The following is a 22,479-nucleotide window of genomic DNA, read 5'->3' as shown; positions in this document are numbered from 1 at the left end:
CCACCTGCACGTGGCCGGGGGCTGGAGGCGCCCGATTGGCGGGGACGGGCACCCAAGTTACCATGTACACCCATTGCCCGCATGCTCCCTCTAGTTTCGGGACCATGTGCATTCCTGACCGCCATCCATGATATTTGCTTCTGGCGCTGCCCTGCTTGGGAGATAATAAGAACACGCGCCAGGCCCCATACTTGCTCCAGCCCCTCCACCACCACCTACTCCGCTGCCACCACCTCTCCTCCTCTCCAGCCTGTCCCCGCCGCCCCCCCCAGCCATGCCTTCGCCCGGTCCTATCCCGTTTCCAGCAGACCGGCGGTCGTCGCGCTCGTCCAGCGCCGCCAACGAGCACGATGAGAGAATGACGGTCGGTGGCCCTCCTGGCAGTCCTTCGCCTTTGGCTCTTCGTGTGTCAAACTCACCCTCATCCAAGCGCCGACAGAGTCACATTGTCAAGGTCCCGCCCGAATTCCAGAACCTCGAATACCTCACCGAGCCCGACAGCAACCTCGTCTGCCTCATCTGCCACACGCCCTTTGACAAGCCCGTCCAACTCTCGTGCGAACACTACTTTTGCCGCGACTGCCTCGACCATGCATGGGCGCCCCAGCAACACACCCGCCGAACCTGTCCCACGTGTCGCCATGCTGTCGAGACGGATCAGGATATACGCCCAGTGCCCAAGATTGTCGAGACTATGCTTGATGAGTTGGTGGTCAAATGTCCAAACACAAAGGCTGGCTGCAACTGGCAGGCTCAGCGCGTCAACGTGCGCGACCATGTCATGCTGTATTGCGAATACACTCCCGTCATGTGTTCAGCAGTAGACTGCCGCTTGCCTACAACCCAGAAAGACTTTCACAAGGGCTGTCTGCACTACACAGTGAGCTGTGAAGACTGTCATACTTCGCTTATGAAGAAGGATCTTGAGGTAAGTCTGGTCGATAACTATGTGTATGCGGCGGCTGCTTACCATTGTCGTATAGGAGCACCAGCGAACTTCCTGCGCAAATCGCATTACATCCTGCACACTATGCTCGACTGAAGTGCTTCGTCTAGACCTCAAGCCTCACATCAACAACGACTGCCCCAAGCATGTCATCTCGTGTCAGGGAACAATTGTTGGGTGCAAGTTCCACGCCGAGCGTGCCCAAGTCATCGCGCATGAAGCCGCTTGTCCAATAGCAACAATGGCGCCTCACTTCCGCGAGCAGCAAGCCAGGATCGAGAGGAATGAAGCGCGTATGGAACCCCTTACGAGGAAAGTTGGTATCCTCGAAGACGGCCTCACCAATATCACAAACTACTTGTACCCCGCCAATGGAAACGACACTTCTTTCCCAGTCACAGACCCCCTGAATGCCAACGACACTGACCCTCAAGCGCCTACACCCGACTTCCGACTACCACCAGCCTCGTTTCCACCTGTCCCACCCACAACCGATGGCAACGCTGCCCAGCCACCTTTCGACTCGCAGGTCCACCATCTACTCACACTGCACGACTCCCTCCGTGAGGAAGTATCTCGCATCGCCAATGCCCTCACCGACCTCGACGGGCGCACAAACATGATGATCATCAACGAGAGCCAGCGCACCAAAGACGAGATGCTACACGTCAACGCGGCGATCAGCAACATGCGTATGCATCTGCAGTGGGTGGTTAGCGCGACGCTCCAGCAACGCTCTAATGCCGCCGGCAACTCCAGAACCCCAGGTACCACAGCCGCAACTGCAAGCGGCAGCAACCCAACACGCGCCACTGGCACTAGGCCCGGCCCTAGTATTATGTCTCAAGGTCCCTTTCGACGCCTCAGCGATACAAACAGGCAGGACACTAAGTTGTAGTCGCCTGAGGTGGGAGTTGTTTTCTTTTGTTTCTTCGTCTTGTTTCTGGTTGGAAAGCGGTCTACGCTATGGCATGATTTAACGAAAAGTAAGATTCTGGGCGTTATAAGGTAGGAGGGGAAATGCATGAGCAGCAACGTACTCTTCCCTGTAGGTCTTGGGTAGTTTTCTCTTTCTCGGGGTGTTAAGGAACAGGCTTATGATGTAACATGTAGATATACCCCCCCTTTTCCTCTCCCTTGATCCTATCTAGGTCTATAGTGGAGATGAATATTTTATGAGACAGTGGAAGAGAAAAAAGTACTGTTAGCCATGAATGAAAAATAATCGAAATATTATACGATATGTAACATCAATTCATCTGACATCGTCTGAAGTCTGGCTGTTTTGTTTCTACCGAAGAGATATATCATTTGATATTCATTTAGCACGACCATGCCTACATCAAATCCTCTTCACTAATCTCATCACCTCTTCGACTAGCAAGATACACCCTCCCCGTCTCATACGCCCCCAAGTACAACCCCGCACCCACAAACGTCCACACAGCCCTCAGCGCACCACCCCTCCACAATCCCTTCACCCCCTTCTCTGCCACAATCTCCCTTCCAATCCCCCAACTAGTCTTCTTCTTCTCTCCTTCACCCCCCTGCATCAAATCCCTCGCCGCACTCTTGATCCCGTCCTTCGCCCCCTTGGCCTCCTGTCCCTTCACCTCCCCTGACCCCCCATCACCCGCCGCAAGCATAATCCGCGTCTTAACCACATCAATCGGCGTCGTAATCACCGCTGCCACAGCGCCCGCCGTGCCCGCACTAAACGCAGTAATACACCCGCTTTCCACAATCGTGCCGCGCGTTAAGCCGCGCTCATCGCGGTACTGCTTTATCGCTTCCTTTAGCCGTTCTAGTAGTGGGAATTGCATGGCTGTAAAAGGTAAGTTGCGTCCTGCGAGTGCGGTGTAGCCGCGCCAGAGGGCGAGGGGGTTGGAGCGGAATTTCGAGAGGGTTTGGAGAGTTGCGTTTGCTTGAGTGGGAGAGGAAGAGGAGGAGGAAGAAGAAGAAGAAGAAGATGATGATGATGAGACCATTTGAGCGTTTTGCTTGATTACTTCTGCGGGGGTGAGGATGGCGCAGGAGACGAGTTCGGCCAAGGAGGAGGCTGAGGCGTGGATTAAGGGGGTGGGAAGGATGCCTGTCGGGGAAGAGGAGGCGGTGGTGTTTAAGCGGGTGAAGAGGGATTTTGTGCGTTCGTAGGTTGTGAAGAATGCTCCTGCTTTTTGGGGTGTTAGATTCACTGAGGGTTTGATGGTTTGGGATTGAGGATTATGAGAGCTTATGTCTTGAGGATTATGGAGACGATGAAGGGTGTAGAAGTGAATGATTCTTACATGAAGGTAATGTGGCTATTATTACACTTCCAATTCCTTGATACACGCCGCGAAACAAAGCCGGATTCGGCTTCCCTGTCTGTGGATTCGTATATACTTTTGCATAGTTGGGCGATTGGATGCGTGTTTTCAGTGTGTCGAGCGGGTATACAAGGAGATCGACTGTAAAGGCTGCAATTGCGCCTGCCTAGAGTTTTTGTTTTCGTTAGCTTCTCGCCCGTTGCTATATATTCTCTTTCCTACCAATTCAACATCTATTGTTCAACAAGTCCTTGGTACATGTCGCATATCTACTGCCGGTCTAGATACATATAGAGTGGCGCATATACCAGGAATCTATTACAGCTGTGTAGCCAATTACTTACAATTAAGATGTCTGAATTGGAATTGCCCGACATTTGCAACGACCTTCTCCCCGTTCCTCAAATTATGATGGTGCTATTGGTACAGAGCAGGACGTTGCGTGTAATTTTTTGGGAGTTGATCTGCAGGGTCCTGGATAAGTATGTACTACGTCATCGGTGATGCTTTAGGTGCGCACACAATTATACACCTACATTACAAAGACATTTTTAGCAATGATAGTGCATGTAGCGATTATACCTCAAAAATCCTTTCTTTCCCAAGTTTCTCTACGAATCGATACACTAGAATGATCAATAGGACTCTTCGTATATAGAACGATCTTTCTTAAAGACTCTATCCCTGCTTGTCGTCACATTTCTGCTCTATAAACTCTCTGTTATCAACTGCGAATTATTGGAAAAAAAAATGAGGACAGGTAGGAGTTGTAATAAGATCTTTGTTCCAACATCAGAATCACATATAAGCTTGCGAGCAGTGCTACCCATAATCTCTGTGATCAGGTAAAAATAACGCTTAGTCGCCGTGACATGACCCATGCCATGCTGCCATACGTGCTGATGAACCTGCAAAAAAAAGAACCTGGGGTATCTGACTGAAGCCAGACGAATGCTGATGAGAGTGGGACTCGAACCCACGCCACTTTCGTGACCAGGAATATGATGTTAAGAAGACCTTAACCTGGCGCCATAACCAACTCGGCCATCTCACCGTAAGGGATTTGATGGAGATTCGAACGAACGTAACAATTATTAACTCATTATCAATTCTGGGAAGTAAAACGTAGATTGGCCTGTGGCTGTGGGTATAGTCACATTCGCCGAGTTAAAAAAAATACATTTCCTTCGACAGTCTTCTCTTCAAGTCCCGCAGGGTTTCCAAAACATGGTTTACTTATCAATTGGACAGGATGACACAAAGAGTGGGAACATGCGATGGAGATGCAAGATACCATGAATCCAACATTTCCAGATCTTCAGCAGAAAACACGATTGGGGGACTCTGTTGACTTGTAGAGACTGGTAAATACTTCAGGCTTCTTTCACGTTCCCAAAAAACCTCGGAACACGACGGCCGCAAACTCTTGCAGCTTCTACGCGTAGAACGAGTACGAGCATCATCTATTCGAGGGCGCTCAGATGGCTGCCGGCTACTTCCTGCAGCCATGCCTGTAATAGCACCTTCCCAACTGAGCCGGGAGTCCTGAGGCAGCACAAACGTAAAAACATGGGATGTGCAACCCCACCAATTTGATTGACCCTTGCTATCACTGTGTTCATTGTCCTATCTAAGCACGGACCGGGCAGCCACAACTGAGCCGGACTGGTGCTGCGCCTCGCGTGGATCATCAAGCTCAACATCAAACACCACAGCCACCTTACCCTGCATCTAGCCAGCTAGCATGAGCTTCGTGAAGCACACATCCCCGCAGTGAGGTGGGCGCGCGCAAATGCAGCCATCGCTTGCGGTAAAGCGCCATGACGTATTGGCCTATCTCGTCGCCCTCCGTCTTCGCGGCTACTAAACGTACGGACCTAGGGCGCCCACATGTCTCCAACGATGGCTTAGAGCGCAAGCAATCAGGCGACCAACACGCTGAACCAGACAGTGGTGTAGAGTCTCAGCCAAAAGAAAAGAAGGCTACGAACAACACAAGCGGGGTAGAAGAGAAGGGAGATGGGGAGCTGTTGCGACAAGCTGCTCCGAGTCCGCCGGTAGAGGATGACATCCACGGAACCATTGTTGCTATCAGAGTGACTAGGAGTGGTCACTTATTTGCAACCCTCACAAAAACAACGCTCACAGTCTGGCAGACAAAGGTACCATGTGCTCGCCTTTTTGGTCAGCCTTCACTGATACACCTTATAGCCTACCGTTGTTTTGGCTTCTGTGTTACGCTCCGAACAATCCGTCAAAACTTACGGCCCCAATACCGATGTGCTTGTTCGCCCCGACTCCCAGATATTCGTCGTACAAACGACACTCGGCTTTTTGATTACGTATTCCCTTGCGACAGATCGTTCTTCGCGTGTTTACAAAACCCAATTCACAAACACACATGGAGGACACACGAGAAAAAGCAGTGCAATCACTGGCTTCAAGATACAACGGCAGCATGAGGCTAACGCGGGGCCGGGAGAGGGCAGTGGCCTGAGAGAGCTCAGCCTGCGTTTCCGCATGGTTATACGGGTCGATGCTGGGATAGTACGAGTCCTGGCTTTAGACGAGGAGTTGATTGTTGCAACGGAGAAGCCTGCTGCTATACAATGCATTCGATGGGCGCCAGACAGCACTGGAAATCAAACAAGCACCGAGCTATTATCCAAAATGGCGTGGATTCAAAAAAAGACGACACTACGTGATTTGGTTCATGATCGACCCATGAACATATCCTGTTGGATTACGAATGATGGTCAGGCATTTGCTGTTCAAAAAGTCGCCAAAAAAGACAGTGAAGATCCCAGTCTTTTCCGCGGACATGGCTTCCACATGCCCGAGGTAGATGCGGACAGAGGAATCAAAGCTGCGATCAATGCGCGGTTCTCTCTACTTGCAGTTGGCAGTGCCAGTGGTGAGATATATGTGTATACTGCAAAAGACTACACAGGCAACATTCCTCTCTCGCACAAGCTACGTCCGAATGTCACATCGCCTGGGCAGTTGACTATCTTGACCTACTCGCCAGATGGGTACTGTCTATTCGCTGGTTACGAAAATGGCTGGGCAATGTGGAGTGTATACGGTAAGCCCGGTGCTACTAGCTTTACCGCAGACAGGACGCTCTCCGAGACAAACAAAGAGGGTTGGCTTCTCGGCATCAAGGAAGCTTTTTGGATCGGTGGGGGCGCTGAGCTCTTGATGTTGGCCAACAACGATAATCGTCTATATACCATGGAAATGGCTCGAAGTGCGGTCACTGGTTGCTTCTCATCTGCCAATGTATCACGGTCCTTGATGCAGACCAGCACTGGCTTCATGATCTATCGTGGCTACGACCTTCCAGACCTTACGACTATTTCCGCTGATGTCTCTTTGTGGCACCATGTACAGGTTCCTTCGGCCTATCTTGTCGACCAGTGGCCAATCAGAAGTGCAGTCATCTCAAACGATGGGCGATACGTTGCAATTGCAGGCAAAAGGGGGCTTGCACATTACAGCGTGAATAGCGGACGTTGGAAGATGTTTGACGATCCGTTTGGCGAGAACGAGTTCACTGTTCGAGGAGGAATGTGCTGGTTTCAGCATGTTCTGATTGCAGCGGTTGAATGCCAGGAATCTCATGAGGTACGATGAATGCGGGACGGTTTTGGTGACCCATACTGACTTGGTCGTACCTAGATTCGAGTGTATTCTCGCGAGGCGGCTCTGGAAAAAAGCCGCATCATGCATGTGCAGAAGCTCCCAGCACCAATAGTTTTGATTGCGCCCTCAGGAGAGGATTCGCTTCTGGTCTATACATACGAGAACGTCTTGTACCACTACGTTATCAGTGTTGCAGACGCCAGTGTCAAACTAGTTCAAGTTGGTCAAATTGCACTGCATGGCATTATCCGTGCACCTCCACGAGTACGAGCACTCAGCTGGATTTTGCCTGAAGACCAGATGCGTAAGTTCTGCCAGAGCATGGTTCTACAGAAACTAATGTAGCTTAGACAGCGGAGACCCGTCACAAGACGTGTCGGTTGCCACGATATTGTTCCTTGTGGACGGTAAACTTGTGCTCCTCCAGCCAACTACAACAGAAGTCGGCGGACTCAAGTATGAAATGCGTATCATTGCGCAGAACGTAGAGACATATGCGCTCATGCGCGACCACCCTGCGTTTGCACTAGACAAGCAAGCTGACTCCCTGCCGCCAAGCCCTTCGGTAGGGCTTACGATGGAGGGCATGCATGGCCATGATTTGCGCGATTCACTGTGGTTCTTTGATGGCCAAGATATGCGGGTGTGGATCGATATGCAAGACGTCCTAGCTTCTGCATCTCCTGAGATTGGCAGAGAGCTGCCTGCACCTGTGCAGATTCCAGTCGACTTCTACCCGCTATCTGCATTGATTAATAAAGCCATAGTATTCGGTGTTGAGTCGGAGCTGATCCAACGCAGAGACACAAACTTTGCCTTCTTGCGCTTCGGAACGAGAGTAAGCTGTTCCGTCTCTCTTTCTATACATGCCTTGCTGACATGTGTGGTAGACCCACTTGTTCCTTCCCGCACTACTGCGCTCCCACCTGGGTCAGTTCAATCACCCTGCGGCTCTACATCTCAGCCATCATTACCAGCATCTGCTTTACTTTCCTCATGCCTTGGAAATCTTATTACATGAAGTATTGGACGAAGAGGTCGACACCCAGCCGCCACTTGAACAAGCCCTCTTGCCGAGCGTACTCTCGTTTTTGAGTTCGTTTCCGCAGTACCTTGATATCGTGGTGCAATGCACGCGCAAAACTGAGGTACGCTCCTGGAGAACTCTGTTCTCGAATCTGCCGCCGCCGGAAGAGCTATTTGAAGAATCGCTCCAAAAAGGTAATCTCAAGACTGCAGGTGGCTACCTACTTGTCCTTCATACGTTTGAGGAACTGCGGTCGACGGGGGACCAGGTGGTGCGCTTACTGCAACGTGCCAAAGAGGAAGGTGATTGGGAGCTATGCAAAGAACTAGCGCGGTTTCTGATGGCTCTGGATGAATCTGGTGCGACGCTTCGTAGCACACTGGAGCTTGTCGAGCTGAAGAGCCCGTCAGCAGAGTCTGGGTTGGGCCAGCCCCATTTCACGTTTGATTCTACTCGTCTCAATGTGCCGTTGAGAGGGCGGGGCAATGGGCATCGTGCGTTAGGCGGATTAGGCGGACTAGGCGACGATTTCGGGGCGAACAGTATGAGCATCACGTCGGAAGAGAGCGATGGTGTTAGTCCGGGAGACGTTGGTGCGAGTCCTGGGAGGGGAGGCGGACAGCAAGCCCCCAGTGACTATTTTGGTCTTGGACTGAGCAATTGACGCCAGTAGCAACAGTCCCAAGAGGCTTGGTGGACAGGTCTATTAATACAACCATGTATATATAAAGTCCTTCTGTTGTATCACACGTCTACCAGTGCTAAAGGCTGGTGTTGTCAAAGGCAGACGGTCTAGCCCTTTGTCGTAGCTGAGGCTGCATCCACGGTCCCAAAGTTGTGGTAGAGCTATGAGCACGCCAATTATCAGACAGCTCGCGCTCGTATGGACTCCACCGGGCTGCTTACGGGATTCGGTGCGGTATGAGTCGAAGCGAGTGATTGGTAAGTAGGGCAGCCCACACGCCTATAGCAATGTCATTACACCCAGCCCAAGGCATGGCGTACCCAACACGCTGGTTCGCCGGTAAGCGAACGTTGATGATGTGATTGCATTGGTGTGTTCCTTGTGTCATTTGAGATTGCATTTGAGCTCGTATCTTGTGTAGGCAAAGTCACGGTAGCCATGTGCGCGTGTTTAGGCCAGCCAAGGAGACGTTTGTGACGCGAGAGGACCGGGCCCGTGGCTCATCTGAGAGAGGGGTGAATAGATAAGGGAGGTGGGGAGGGACTGTGTTGGCGTTCCTTGGGAAATGTCGCGGGTGTGTGTGTGTGGGAGCGGTGAGACGGGCCTGATGTCTGGAGGGTTCCAGGGTGCGATTGGTGACAGCCTTTGCACGTGTGGTACGGCATCCAATCGGGGGTGTGGCACATGTTGCAGGGCGACCGACATTGATGGGCGTCTGCACTGAGGCAGTTCCGGAGGCGCACTCAGACTGCGCGGGCGCCAGAGCCATGGGCGGGCGGTCAGGCCAGCAACGTGAATGTGCCCATGGTTCGTTCACCCGTGTTGGCACCAGGAACACAGCCACGGCCGCCATCTGCGGCCATGGCCTTTGTAGCCAAGCGACACCACGTTGCCACGCGTTCCCCAACATGCTACCAGTATGCTGCATGCCGCTCAATCGCCTACTGCCCGCTTCACAGGGCAACACAAGGGGTCCCTTAGACGGCACGTCCTGCGCTTTGTCGAATGCTGGCTCAGCCTGACAGGCAAGGCACACAAGCATCTGCACGCCTACATATATGTCTTCATCAGGCCCCCATACTCGCTCAGCCCTACCTGATACTGACCGATCCCTCGACCGCTCCGTCTGCTGCTGCTCCAAGACATTTGCTGCGCTGATCGAAGAACCGCCCATTTGTTTGCACCATTTCCTTGACTTTTGTGCTGGGCAAACCCCCTCCCTTCCCTTTGGAGCATCGAGCTAGTCAACAACAATGACTGCCCCTCCAGCAGAGCCCTTTCTCTTCGCCGCCACACATCACATGCATTTCGCCTATCCCTCACCTGCATCCACCGTCGACTCTGATACGACCTTCCATTGCAGCCCTATGTCGCCACGTTCGGAGATCAAATGTAAGCGAAGCTCTCTTCGTCTTCACTGATAAGTCGGATGTGCGCGCGTTGAGTGCCCTACATAGGCAGCAAGCCTGCCATCACCATGCCGAGGTCTCGCTTTGTGCCTGTGCCTGCGCCTGCGCCTGCACCCACACCCGCACAAATGTCCATTGCCAATCCGACGTCACTCATTCACATGGACATGAACGCTCGACAGTGCCGTCCTATCGCCTCTTGTGTGGCACCATATACTGACAGCACATGTAGCATTGCAGTCGCGCAAGACGTCGAGCGTTTCACCGACAGAATCACCATCTAAAGATGGAGGACTTTGTTGGATTGTCGCAAATGAACCCGCCAAGTTCAAAGCAAAAGACACCATGCATATAGTGCGCAAAAAAGCCATGGTCAGCTTTCTCGAGACTGGAAAAAGTCGAGGGCGTGCAAAGTCGAGGGCGGGTAGTGAAGCTTCCGACGAGTCGCATGCGGGCGAGGAGACTCAAAGTCGCCCAATCGCTCAATCCAAGAAAAAGAGTCGCGGTGGAAACAAGCCAGCTTCCCCTGATGCTTCCTCGAAATCAAAGTCGAAAGACGACAACCACTCAAATTCTGATACCAGGATAGCAAAAGTCGAACCACAGCCATCTATTGCGCCCCGAACGCCCATAGTTGTTCCTATAAACCCTCAATTCAACTATGCGTTTGACAAACACAACATACCATTAAGATGGATAGGCATGAGCCTGGATCCCTTCGGAACCATGTTCCAATCGAGCAACCCAAACGTTTCTGTCGAGAAATTGAAGCACCACTGCAGGACGTACTTTGGCACACAAAGCCTCGGTAGAGTGTGGATACCAAAGTGCCTCGACCATCCTCACACTTTTCTTAGTACGCTGTTCATGGCATCTGCACATGATGACGTTATACACCAGCGCGAGGTCGAGAGTCTCGAAACTGCAGCATTGCGCCAAGACGTCGTGGAACTTGTTGTAGACGAAATCCGGGAGTCCAAAACAAGGGCAGATGATGCTAACATCATCGCAGTCAGTCAGCTTATTCTTGGTGAAGTCATTAGTCGGACAGAGATGAGTCTGGCTTATCATCAGGACGGCATGGAGAAGATGATCAGAGAGCGTGGTGGGCTAGACAAGTTGGGGGTAAATGGCTATCTGGCATCTGCAGTCTCTTGGGCACACCTGGCAACCGCGGTCTTGCGCGAAACATCGCCTAGCGCAATTTATGTCGAGTACTGCGTCAGCAATTCGACCAAGGAATACTTGCCTAATGTCACAGCCCCAGAGTCTCCACTCTACTGTCCTCGCGGGAAATATGTGACAGTCGAGGATTCACGAGCAGTCGCGTATCAGCCAAATATACTGAGGCTCCTGAACGACATGCGGACGTTGATTGAAGAATTTCTTGAGGGGTCGAAAGACGCTCAATGGAATTCGAACAAACTCACAAGCATGACCTACCGCATCACTCAATACCCTGCCTTGGAACAAATGCCTAGGGACAACGTGCGTACACAAGCAGACTGGAAATACGAGGCGATACGGATCACTTCCGTTGTCCAAGCATATGCAATCAACAACCGAACCCAGCTATCCGACGCCATTACACACGCATGCCCAACGAGAAAAATGTCTACAATTTACACATCGTCACTGGCCTCGCAATCCAGTGAATCCCTACCTTCACCTTTTGATGTTTCATACAGTACCCCGGATACAGATTACTTTACAAGTCCATCATTCGGCGGCTCCTTCAGCTTTGGCTCTTCTACACAACAGCCGAGCTTTCCCTTTGTCCACCGATCCTCGGACGCCTCAACCGCTTCACACCACCCATCATTTTCATCCTCTTCGCACCACCCGTCATTTTCGTCTCAATCATCCATCTCAGCAGAGACACTGCGTAACCAACGGCGTTTCACGACACTCTCAGAAGTCAAGGAGGCGCTGGAACAATCCAATCTCTCCGACTGCTGGGGCGACATGGCCGGTGTACTCCTCTGGATCGGCCTCGTCATGGGAGCCGCCAGCTACCACGAGAAAGACAAGGTGCTACGACGATACTTTTCCGCGCTCACGATACGAGCGTGCATCATGCTCTGCTTTGAGCATCCAGAGGCTATGCATGCCACAATGCTCAAGATGACAGCCGTGGTCGATGCGTTGCGAAATAAGGACGAGGTGCGGATTGCTACCAGTAGGAGAGAATTCGAGGCACCGCGCAAACGAACAAAGGCGTAAAAAGGAGAGGACAGAAGAGTCGTCACCGGTGAGGTTGCAATAAGGTTTTCCCCACAGTGGCGAGGTTCTTTTTTTGTTTTGGGTGACCGTGCGGGCAAGGCTGTAGGGCTGATATGCGGCCCCAGTACCAAATTTGGAGTTGCAAAAAAAAAACTAAGTTGGCAGGGAATTTGGCAGGGAATTTGGTAGCCATCTTGTTTTCCCTTTCTTTTCTTCTTTTTCCTTGCAAGCGGTGGTATCTGACGTCTGTTTTTTTGTTGTACGATATCATTGGAGTTTTTCTCGACTTTTTTTTACTTCTTCTTCTTCTTCTTCTTTTAGCAAAGCGCTGGAGTTGGCGCTGAGACCAGGTAGCTGTGGCAAAATGCTCGAGTCTCCTCTAACTAGAGGAGACTCTCCCGTGTCCTTTTCGTTACATTAGTTTGGATGCACACACACACCTCAGTTGTATTGTGAATAATCGTGACTTGGATTCATCAGTGTCATCTATTATAGTAGCATTTGGGTGCACACGCTCATGTTGCCATCTTCATTAACCACGTCCAGGCAATTATGCCTCATCCCTCCAGAACCATCAAGCCCGTTACTATCCAGCCAACCTTATTCTTAACCGTGGGTAATGTCCTTGACGGTACCGTCCTCATCGACGTGTACATTCAGCCTGTCTGGGTTGAAATCCATAGTCTTCATCGAGTCGGGTCCGAGGACGCGGTGCTTCTCTGGGAGATCGGTCTTTGCGAAAGTCTAATCATTGCGTGATTCGTTAGTATGTTCGAAATGGACATTACACAGGGTGTATTGTGGTATTCAGGTAAAAGGCGAATAGAAACACATACCACTTCATCGTGCTGCTCGCCAATCTTCTTGCCCATGAGCTTGGTCATCCACTCCTCCTTGGAGTTTCCATCCTTGGACTGGATACCGGGGACTACGAGAGGCATTTTGCGGGGTGAATTCGAACAGGATCTTTTGGAAAGAAGTCTTAAGGAAGCCGTGGCCTTGAAATGTTAGGGTTTTGTGTGGAAGTTGTGGTGTTTAGTGAGGGTGAGAGAAGGGAGTGACGGACAACCGAGTACTTATGTATGCAAGTTTCGGCTTAGTAGGGGACATACAGACCCTTGCTCGTGGTAGCTGAAGGGAACTTGGCTGTTTGATGGGGGGCGTGGCGTGGCGTGGTGGTCACCAGGCGGCAGAGATTAGGGCCATGTTTGCGTTGCGTTGCGGGCGGGGGGTGACGTCACCCGTGTCTAGCCGCGGTGAGAAGGTGGGGGTGAGTGTAGGGCGGGGTTGCTATTCGACTGGTTGTCGCAACTCTGGTAGCTTGTGTGCGCCGGCTTATTTGCTGTTTCATGTGGTTCTTGGGGGATGGGACTGACGTAGTGTTGTGGATGGGTAGGCTAGTAGGTGATTCTGGATCTTTACCTGACCTCTTGGTTGTGTCTCACATGTGAAGTGCTAGGATGGGTTCTGACGTACTATTTGATCGGTACACGCGCTCTCTTGTAATTAGATAAGGGTAACAGCCTTGGGTAACTATGAAGTTGGTGGAGCAGAGGGGCTTGTCTTGCATCTAGGGATGTCTACCTTCCCTTATCATCTAGCTCAGTGACATGGATCATCATCGAAGCATTTTCATAACCACAAATTTTTGAGCAAGAAAGTCGATGGGAAAGATAGAGAAGACTGGAATACGGAACAGATTTAGATTGTTGGATTTACAACAAGGTTTCGATCCAATTGTGGTTTGACACTGATAAATGGACCCTGGCGATTAAGGGTCCAAAATGTTGAAGTGCCTTGGAGTATGCACAGGGCGTCATGCAACCTACAGAAATAGCGGAAGTTTATTAGCATAGCTGCCACTTGGCGTCGGTAGACTCAGTGTGCTATTCCAAGTTTAAGTATATTGGTCGGACATGCTCAAAATGGCTACAACGGGACTAACTACAAACATGGCTAAGTTGTGATTGTCTTATCATATTTTGACAGTAGAGATGGATGTTAGGTAAGGCCGGTAATGCTAGAACGTTCACTGGGCTGCTTCATACTTGGACCCAGGATGAGAGTTGACTATTGAGTATGCTGCTCGGTTGGGCACCCCTAGACGGTCTAAATGTGCACACTGAGGTTTCCGCTTGTACGATGAAATCGCCATTCAACCCACCTGAATCGCGAATCAGAACATCCTTGGACAACGTGTTGAAATATTCGGCTCACAATCCACATGTAAAGTGTCGATACCGATTGACAGTGCCGCTCCCGACGAAGGTCCAGAATCGCGCCCAGACCTCAACGCGTGCTCACGCGTCAGGGTCCACTAAAACTATCGCATTCGCACCTCCACATCCACTTCAACCAACGTACCGACCTCAATCGCATACCTCTCCACCACGCCCGAAACCGCTAATTCCCTCCAGCGAGTATTTTGTAGTTCACAATGCCGCCCAAAAAAAGCAACGCATCCGCCGTGTCAAATGAACCCAGTCCCGTAGCACCAAGATCAGCGCCGCGGGATGACAGTCTAGGTGTCGAGGTGCGCTGCATACTGAGTCAGAATCAGAGCGCAAGACTGATGACCCGACTATAGGATCTGAACTTGCCCAAGTCGATAGTGCAGCGTCTGGCTAAGGGTGTGCTGCCGCCGAATACTCAGATCCAAAAAGATGCGCTACTTGCCATGAGCAAGAGTGCAACCGTGTTCGTCAACTACGTTACATCATGGTATGTTTGCCTACTCTCTGCTACTATGCCCAGTGTCGCATGCGCCGAGCCATCTGCTATACTGCTGAACCAGCACTGACAATGGCATGTTGATAGCGCTGCCGAGAAAGCCCTCAGCAACGGCAAGAAAACCGTCATGCCCAAGGACGTCTTCGATGCCATGCAAGAACTCGAATTCGCTTTCATGTTGCCCCGTCTTGAAGCCGAGGTCACAAAGTTCACGAGCATACAAGCCGACAAGCGGAACACTTACAGGAAAAAAGTCCGCGAGGAGAAGAAGGCATCGTCAAGTGGAGGTGCAACAGAATCGACACCTACAAAACCAACGGCGGATGGAGATATCGTCATGGAAGAGGCGGATGATGATGGAGAGAGGGCAGCGAAGAGGGCAAGGAGAGAGAGCGGGGACAACGCCGAGGGAGACGTCACGGAAGAAGAGGGGGACGAAACAGCAGACATTGAGGACGAGGAAGTCGAGGATGATGAGATTGAAGAGGAGGTCGAAGAGGAGCGCTTGGTAGAGGATCCGCTCGAAGAGAAGGAGAACAGAGAGGATGACGACGACGAAGATGGCAACGACAGTGACTGAGGGGCTATGCTTTTTCGTACGGGTACTGAGATATCACTGCATGGAAAGGGCGTTTTGGCGGAACAGAGTTGAACATTGTTGTTTATTCATGAATGGAAGCACAGAGCTATCCGGGTGCGTGATGCACCTGCTCGCACGAAGATGCTTCGTATAACTTGTATGTACGGTTCGATACCCGACAATGCGCTTGGATATATCATACATGACATGTTGTTCTAATGCCATAGAGCCCATGCCTTCCGTACGTCGCATAGCCACAACCCGCTAGTGTGTTCACCTCATTAGGCAGTATGACGTTTCAGCCTCTCCTTTCAGCGCTTCGTCTTCGCGGCCACGCTCGCATCTAGAGGATCACCATACCGCACTACCTAAATGTCAGCCAACTTTCCCTCCTCCGACAAGATTACACAAAAAGGGAAGTCGCTCACGTTTGATCATATATCCCTTGTCAACAATGTTGTCGAGTGCTCTGTTTTCCTCCTCCCTCGCCCTTGTGTTCATCCACTCGTAGCCCGGCTGATCCTCCTGCTTGCTCCACTGGTAACCTGTCTCAGGGTCTGTATGTGTCCCGCTTGTGCCCAGGGGGTTTGTTGCTGAGGACTGCATCGTGCCACCAGACAATGGGCGCTTGCCGTTGGAGTTTACACCCAATGTCTCGCGAGTCTGGGATTGGGAGTTTGGCGGCGAGATTTCGTTTACGGCGGCAAGATTTGCGTTATGTGGCGTGGCTGGGTTGTTTGGAAGCGCCTCGTCGGGGAACATTTCATCGTCCGAGGCATTGCGGGGAGAAGAATGCATGGTCGAGTCTCCATCGCGGTCTGATGGGGGCGTAAGCTCCATGCGAGGCCGTTTGGACTCCATACTGGGTGGTGTTGATAGAGGAGTAAAACTTACCAGACATTTCGGCGGGTATTCTGGGCTTGCAAACCGATTGTAGCTGTAGCTAGGGCGTTTGCGACACAGGGTGAATGCAGGGTGTGAGGCAGCAAGCAGTGAAATGACATAGCGCAGCAGCTATCTAATCGCGGGATGTGGTGGCTAGCTCCCGCTGCAGACAAGGGTCGTCGGTGGAACCCTCGAAATATTGGCGGGCTGCGACATCATAACCCCAGACCGACACACCTCTTCTTCCGAGGTAGCCTCCAACAACACCACCGTTTTTTTAAATTTCTCGAACTGCCACAACCGGATAAACTCAGAGATACAATGCCGCCAAAGACCGCTCTCGCTGATGCCTGGGATGATGACTGGGAATCTCTCGCCGACGTACATGTGCCCCTCTTCGCTGCTTTCATTCGCTCACGCCTTGTAGAAAGAAGAGGAGAAGCCAGCCGAAGAGCAACCGAAGCCAAAACTCACAAAGGCACAACTGAAAGCCCAGCATGCTGAATTCAACAAGCAGCTTTGGCAGGCCGCGTATGCCACCCTTCCCACCCCCTTCATTACGTCCCGAGCTGACGACTGTGGATAAGCGAAAACCCAGAGCCCCAATGGTACCCTGAAGTACACCCTGCACCTGCCGTAGCAACTTTCAAACCAAAAGTTACAATGCTCGCCCGCAAGCCTTCCCCTCAGGTTCTTTCTCGGAACATGGCAGGTATGAGCCTCGAAGACGACGACAGTGAAGAAGAGCGCAAAAAGAAGGCCGAAGCAGATTTCGAAGAGCGAAAGGCACGTGCGCAAAGGGAACGAGCAGAGAAAGAGCGCAAGTATGCCGAGGCGCGTGAACGCATCTTTGGCTCGCCAGCTGCCTCTGCTACAGAGGACTCGCGCAATAACTCCCCGAACAGGCCCACAAGAGGAAAAGGCCGAGGACGTGGTGGGAGAGATAGCCAACCTAGATCGAGCAATGAGCAATCACCCGCACGAGCTGCCGCTCCTGCACGCCAGCTCTTCGACCCAAGCTACACCCCGAAACCTGGCTCAGTGCATGGCCAAAAGAAGGAGTCTGGTATTAGCCGTCCATCAACACCGGGTACACACGAGAAGCCAGTCCGCCAACCACAAGGGCCTGCACGAGGCGGCGGACGGGGCTTTGGACCCAGAGGAGGTTATGGGGGTGTTCAAGCAGGCCCGTCAACATGAGCTCGTAGAACTCTTATTTTACGGAAAAGGAATTCCGAGTTTAGTGCTGACCTCTCTCGGTACTTTTCATCCTGGTTTTCAGACGACGATAGATGGAGCAGCTGGGCAAAGTGCCATCTTTTTCTGAGCATTCGAGTAAGAAGAGGCGCATCCAGACAATCTCCCGGAAATCGAACAATCTGACAAGGAAACCTGAGATCAGCAGAGCGGCTTCGACAGAGAACTTGCCCTGGAACAGCAAATCCCACCTCAGGCATCTAGCTCCCTCGAGTTTGCTGGATCACCCTCCGCATTCTCAGGTGACTTAGATACGCATGAGAAAACAAAGCATCTTCGATGCATGAATACTCGATAGAGATCATCCGTATCTAATGATGGTCTGCGTGTCTCACCATAAACATCCGCATGTGAAACAGCCCGCTCTGACTCAACCATATAATACCTGGGGACGATTTCGTTAAACTCCGCCGTCATCCAGCTTTTCGCCGAGTTTTCAAGAGATCTTATAGAGAACAGTATTCTTGTTGGAAGTAATGGTAAGTAGAGGGAGAGGGTCTTGATGACACATACAAGGAGCAAGCTAGAGAGGTGGGGGAAAGATTGGCGAAAACCGAGAGACTTGAAAAGTAGGAATTATTGGAACTTGGAGGTGTGTAGAGTTCGTTTTGGGGACAGATATGTTTTCGTTGGTGTTGTACGAAAGCTGGGCTCCGACAAAGTGCCCGATATATTAGAGACATAAGCGTGGCATAAAGCGGTTTCGATTTCGCTACGACAGAATCATTTCCCGTGTACTGCTGTACGTCGAATCATGTATTAGAGCCAAAAGAGAATGATTCAAGGCACGTCTACTAGATTAGGGATACAACTTGGCATTGAAGTCTTGATACTTGCGCAAAAAAAATGTTTGGGGGGTACACATACTGCACTTTCGATAAGGGTGAACTCTTACTGAAATTACCGTTTCCAGTTTAAACGCTCTCTACCCCTGTGATCCTATTCTTTACGGTCTCGGATCAGGACACTCCGCATCTGGACCCTAGACCCTCGCCCCTTGGTGAATTATGCTCATTCACCATGCAGTCCCTTTCAACATGCATACTCCCTCAATCCGTCTGCATATTCTCTCCAACCTGACGTGCCTCGTTCGAACCTATCGACAACCCCTGCATAGCAAGATTTGCCGCGTACTCATCCACTATCAGCTTGATGTTGCGGTACTGAGTGCTGCTTGGCCCAAACGTTGCTAGTGCGTTGCGGAGTGAGCTTTGGAGCTGTGACGGTGTTAGTAAAGAATGGGTATAGTAGTGATGTGATTGTATTTTGGGATAAGAGTATTTGCGTGACCGGGTTATGTTGTTGCTAATTACTAAATGTATGAATGGTGACTTACAGAGAGTAAGAGATCGTCTGGTTGGGTTGGCATAGTTGCTTGTGAACTCTAGGTTTCCTCTTTTTTTCTTTTCCGGAGAATTCGTCTTTTTTTTTTGGGAAGTTACGACAAGAAGTTGTGATGGTCGTCGTCGTCGGCGAACAAGTGGAAAGTGGGATTAGTGCCGATGTGATTCTGGTAGCGTATTGAGCAACAGCAACCGCGATATCTAGTAGGGCAGTCTATGGAAATTCAAAGTACTGGAAAAAATGGTCACCTTGAACCTCATGTGAATGGCAGACGTGGTTGAGTGTGAGTCGTCTTGGACCCGGCCTCGGAATAGAGCGGGGCATTTCGCTAAGTAGTGCCAGCCCCGCACTTTGTGTGATTGCAAAAAAGGCGCAAAGATTTGAACCAGTTTAGAGAAGGGATGGGCTAGTGAAAGGCCTAGAGCATAGCACTCCTAGCCAAGCTGCAAGATCTTCGTGCAAACACATGTCTTCATATATTATAAAATACGGCAACTGTCCATCAAGCTTACAAAGGCAAGATGGCCGAGTGGTCTAAGGCGCTGCGTTTAGGTTCATTCTAAACATCCTCCGCAGTCTTCACGGGCGTGGGTGTAAGTTAAATCTTCCAAGATGGGTTCTCCGAATATGTTCTAATTCCTTCCAGTCGAATCCCACTCTTGTCAACATTCTTTTTTTGTCCTTTCTTGGTGTAGAACCTTCCAATCCTTACTTACTAGGAAGAACACCTTCTTTTACTTTTTTACTCTTTTTTTAACCTCTTCTGAGTTATTTTCATAAATTTACTTTTGAAGGGGGAAGGGGCATCGTGGTTAATTGGGTCTAGCACTGGTGGGTTATGGATTATGCTAGCTTTCTTCTCTTTTTTATTTTAACGAGAGGGTAATATGCAGTATAGTAGCACCTTGTGACTGAGATTAATATTTTTTGTCTTCTTTAGTAGTGTTCCTGAATATGATAATTTCTCATGGTAGGCTGCAGTGCTTGAGTCAAAACTATTCGATAGCACGTGTCTTGTCTTTTCTTTACGCCTAGAAGGCTATAAACATAGTAAGTTAAGCAGGACAATAACTACAGTGATAGAAAAAACAGATTTCTGACTAGGAAATCTGGATAATACAGCCTTCATCAAGGATGCATCTTGAAATATATGGAAAAAAGACAAAAAAACTCATAGGTCACTTTCTTTAAGCTTCATCGTGAGCGATATAGCAGGATGATGAAGATCACTACTAGAGTGTTCCAATAGAAACACCTTGTATCTGGTCTTTTCCTTCCTACGGCGGGTATGTCTATTGTGCCATGTGAGACTTGGTTAGACATGAGTCGCGGCAACGGAGCTAAGCTGCTATATTTACAGGCCAGCGCAAAGACGATGAAAAAAAAAACCAGCGGACACGACATGTCCAACCAACCGAATGGACGTGATCACTTCTGGAGACTAAAGAAGAATGATAGGTTCTGGTGTTCGGTATGGTGTGAATGGCCTGCATGAGTGTAGAGCCATCCTGTAGTCAGTGCACAAGCACTGAGCCCCCGTGGCCATGGAGAAAAAAAAACCCCCCTCTCAGAGTCACACGCCCATCCTTGGCGTCTACACACACCATCCAGCAGATGTGGCGAATGTGCAACATACGCAGGACTCGACATGAAATCTACGTGTCGTACTATGAATCATAAACATTAGAGCCCAAACTCGCTCAGCGTGACTACCGTGTGACACATCGACCACTCACGTGTTGGTAAAGTCACGCTTGGCGGGCACAAGAGTCATAGAACACCAGGCATCACCATAATACACCGAATTCAGTAGGAGTCATTGATAAAGAATAAACGTTTATAAGGAGACTATCGCATATACTAGAGCACGAAAACATTCTCACAAACAAAATCGTCGAGAAACCGAAACATCGTCAGCACCACATTACCACTTCCGCCAGGCGGAGTCAATCTAAAACCACATCGGGGAGACTGCACACCGGCGTCAAAAACATAAGCACAAGGCGCGTAAACACAAACCGTGGGTGATACGACCGCGAGAGAAGCCAAAAAAGGGAGCCGCGAAGAAGCAACGAGAAAGGAAAACTTTTGCCGAAAGGCAAGGCTGGTTCTTCACCAGCTCCTAACGACCACTGGGGGGGACCATATGAGAGAGACGAGGACATTCATTGTCCGCTGTATCCATGAGCCATAGCAATGCTCTTCCACTTTTCGACCTCAGCCTGCAGCTCAGAGTTGCGCTGCTCGAGGGTGCTGACATGATCAAACTTGCGCTGACGAGACTCACGAGCAGCAAGCGTGTTGCGTGCTCGCTTCAAAGCGACCTTATCATTAGGGTCTACCGTGATGCTTGGTAGAGGGCCCTTTCGCCGACGAGACTTGCTGACGCCGTTGATGGCAGGTGAGTTGGTAACAGATGACTTCCTTCGAGTATAGCTGTCCAAAACGATGGGGGAGCCGGTGCTGGACGAACCAGATCGCTCCATAGACTGGCTGCTGATAGTGCGCTCCAAAGGCATGGAGATGGCAGGCGTATAGACATTATCAGGAACCTTGGTCTCCTGCTCGGGGAACAGGGAGAACCAATCGCTTGTGTCGGTCATGTTGGGCTCGCCGTTGAACATGGGGGAGCACTCGAAGCTATCGTTGATGAAGGGGGAGTCACCGATATCGGGAGAGGTCAGGTTTGTGAACGCCGTAGATGGGGGCGCAGACCCAAAGGCATCATTGAAGATGTCCTTGGGGGACACGGTGCGCGTAGACCCGGCGGCAACAGAAGGATCGTTGATCGCCGTGAATGCGGACACCGAGTCCAGAGAAAAGCCTCCGTTGTTGAAGTTGGACATCAGGCTTGCGCCCGAGTCAAAGGAGTTGTTGCTGTTCAAGTCTGCCGGCATGGTGAGCTCGGAGTCGAGAGTGCGTAGAGGATGCACCGTACCTGCCATGTTTGTGGCGTTGTGGAGTTGAGGAATGTTGTTGCTAGAGCTGGAAAACAGGGGGACTGGGGGACGCTGGCGTAACCGTGGCTGTTGGAATTCTGTAGTGGATGACGGGGCAGAATTTGCGTAGAAGTGCTGGCCGTTGTTAAACGTATGCTGAGGAGCGCTGGGTGCTCGCTGAGGCCGATGGGAGACCGGAGCTGGTTGATCGTAGAGGACAAAGTCCGGTTGACGATGCGCGAATGCGGGTTGACTCGTATTCAATGGTTGCCGAGAGGCGTTGGGAGCTGGTGAGGAAAGCCATGTTGACTGTTGGGAAGCCGTGGTGGACGACGTGAAGTCGAACGGGGAGGAAGACGGCGAACTAAAGCTGCACGAAGCTAGACTTGAGTTCAGAGGTTCCAAAAAGGAAGACTCTGAGGGTGTGGATTGAATGGGGAAAGTGGGTATGGTGGCGGGATCCAAGGTGTCGGCTGTGAGTCGACTGCGAGACGCGGGGG

The 22,479-nt window shown here is 50.9% G+C and overlaps 10 protein-coding genes across 10 annotated transcripts; 5 read left to right on the top strand and 5 right to left on the bottom strand.

Moving 5' to 3' along the window:
* Positions 1–274: 274 nt before the first annotated feature.
* Positions 275–1,844, top strand: COCMIDRAFT_1172 (uncharacterized protein; the record flags this gene model as incomplete). Its single annotated transcript, XM_007685061.1, has 2 exons — positions 275–928; positions 984–1,844. 2 exons carry the CDS (start codon positions 275–277, stop codon positions 1,842–1,844), a joined length of 1,515 nt encoding a protein of 504 aa, XP_007683251.1.
* Positions 1,845–2,283: 439 nt separating this feature from the next.
* Positions 2,284–3,632, bottom strand: COCMIDRAFT_82556 (uncharacterized protein; the record flags this gene model as incomplete). Its single annotated transcript, XM_007685152.1, has 3 exons — positions 2,284–3,119; positions 3,235–3,421; positions 3,600–3,632. 3 exons carry the CDS (start codon positions 3,630–3,632, stop codon positions 2,284–2,286), a joined length of 1,056 nt encoding a protein of 351 aa, XP_007683342.1.
* Positions 3,633–5,075: 1,443 nt separating this feature from the next.
* On the top strand, positions 5,076–8,591 carry COCMIDRAFT_22309 (uncharacterized protein; the record flags this gene model as incomplete). Its single annotated transcript, XM_007685079.1, has 5 exons — positions 5,076–5,417; positions 5,467–6,882; positions 6,937–7,204; positions 7,251–7,738; positions 7,791–8,591. 5 exons carry the CDS (start codon positions 5,076–5,078, stop codon positions 8,589–8,591), a joined length of 3,315 nt encoding a protein of 1,104 aa, XP_007683269.1.
* Positions 8,592–9,865: 1,274 nt separating this feature from the next.
* Positions 9,866–12,244, top strand: COCMIDRAFT_82588 (uncharacterized protein; the record flags this gene model as incomplete). Its single annotated transcript, XM_007685151.1, has 2 exons — positions 9,866–10,004; positions 10,254–12,244. The coding sequence occupies 2 exons, from the start codon at positions 9,866–9,868 to the stop codon at positions 12,242–12,244; spliced, it is 2,130 nt and encodes a 709-aa protein (XP_007683341.1).
* A 606-nt stretch (positions 12,245–12,850) lies between these two features.
* On the bottom strand, positions 12,851–13,185 carry COCMIDRAFT_82678 (uncharacterized protein; the record flags this gene model as incomplete). The annotated part of the gene is made up of 2 exons (XM_007685150.1): positions 12,851–12,988; positions 13,081–13,185. The coding sequence occupies 2 exons, from the start codon at positions 13,183–13,185 to the stop codon at positions 12,851–12,853; spliced, it is 243 nt and encodes an 80-aa protein (XP_007683340.1).
* A 1,496-nt stretch (positions 13,186–14,681) lies between these two features.
* COCMIDRAFT_82516 (uncharacterized protein) lies at positions 14,682–15,554 on the top strand (the record flags this gene model as incomplete). The annotated part of the gene is made up of 3 exons (XM_007685149.1): positions 14,682–14,777; positions 14,832–14,965; positions 15,062–15,554. 3 exons carry the CDS (start codon positions 14,682–14,684, stop codon positions 15,552–15,554), a joined length of 723 nt encoding a protein of 240 aa, XP_007683339.1.
* Positions 15,555–15,865: 311 nt separating this feature from the next.
* On the bottom strand, positions 15,866–16,394 carry COCMIDRAFT_82783 (uncharacterized protein; the record flags this gene model as incomplete). Its single annotated transcript, XM_007685148.1, has 2 exons — positions 15,866–15,918; positions 15,983–16,394. 2 exons carry the CDS (start codon positions 16,392–16,394, stop codon positions 15,866–15,868), a joined length of 465 nt encoding a protein of 154 aa, XP_007683338.1.
* Positions 16,395–16,760: 366 nt separating this feature from the next.
* On the top strand, positions 16,761–17,639 carry COCMIDRAFT_82768 (uncharacterized protein; the record flags this gene model as incomplete). The annotated part of the gene is made up of 3 exons (XM_007685147.1): positions 16,761–16,820; positions 16,867–16,970; positions 17,027–17,639. 3 exons carry the CDS (start codon positions 16,761–16,763, stop codon positions 17,637–17,639), a joined length of 777 nt encoding a protein of 258 aa, XP_007683337.1.
* A 1,106-nt stretch (positions 17,640–18,745) lies between these two features.
* COCMIDRAFT_82722 (uncharacterized protein) lies at positions 18,746–19,065 on the bottom strand (the record flags this gene model as incomplete). Its single annotated transcript, XM_007685146.1, has 2 exons — positions 18,746–18,913; positions 19,033–19,065. 2 exons carry the CDS (start codon positions 19,063–19,065, stop codon positions 18,746–18,748), a joined length of 201 nt encoding a protein of 66 aa, XP_007683336.1.
* A 2,140-nt stretch (positions 19,066–21,205) lies between these two features.
* Positions 21,206–21,985, bottom strand: COCMIDRAFT_1163 (uncharacterized protein; the record flags this gene model as incomplete). Its single annotated transcript, XM_007685060.1, has 1 exon — positions 21,206–21,985. The coding sequence occupies one exon, from the start codon at positions 21,983–21,985 to the stop codon at positions 21,206–21,208; it is 780 nt and encodes a 259-aa protein (XP_007683250.1).
* Positions 21,986–22,479: the final 494 nt, after the last annotated feature.

Source organism: Bipolaris oryzae, assembly GCF_000523455.1.
Source record: "Bipolaris oryzae ATCC 44560 unplaced genomic scaffold scaffold_7, whole genome shotgun sequence".
Taxonomy (NCBI): Eukaryota; Fungi; Ascomycota; class Dothideomycetes; order Pleosporales; family Pleosporaceae; genus Bipolaris; species Bipolaris oryzae.
The sequence above is the reverse complement of the archived record's forward strand: the minus strand, read 5'-3'. Positions and strand labels throughout refer to the sequence as shown.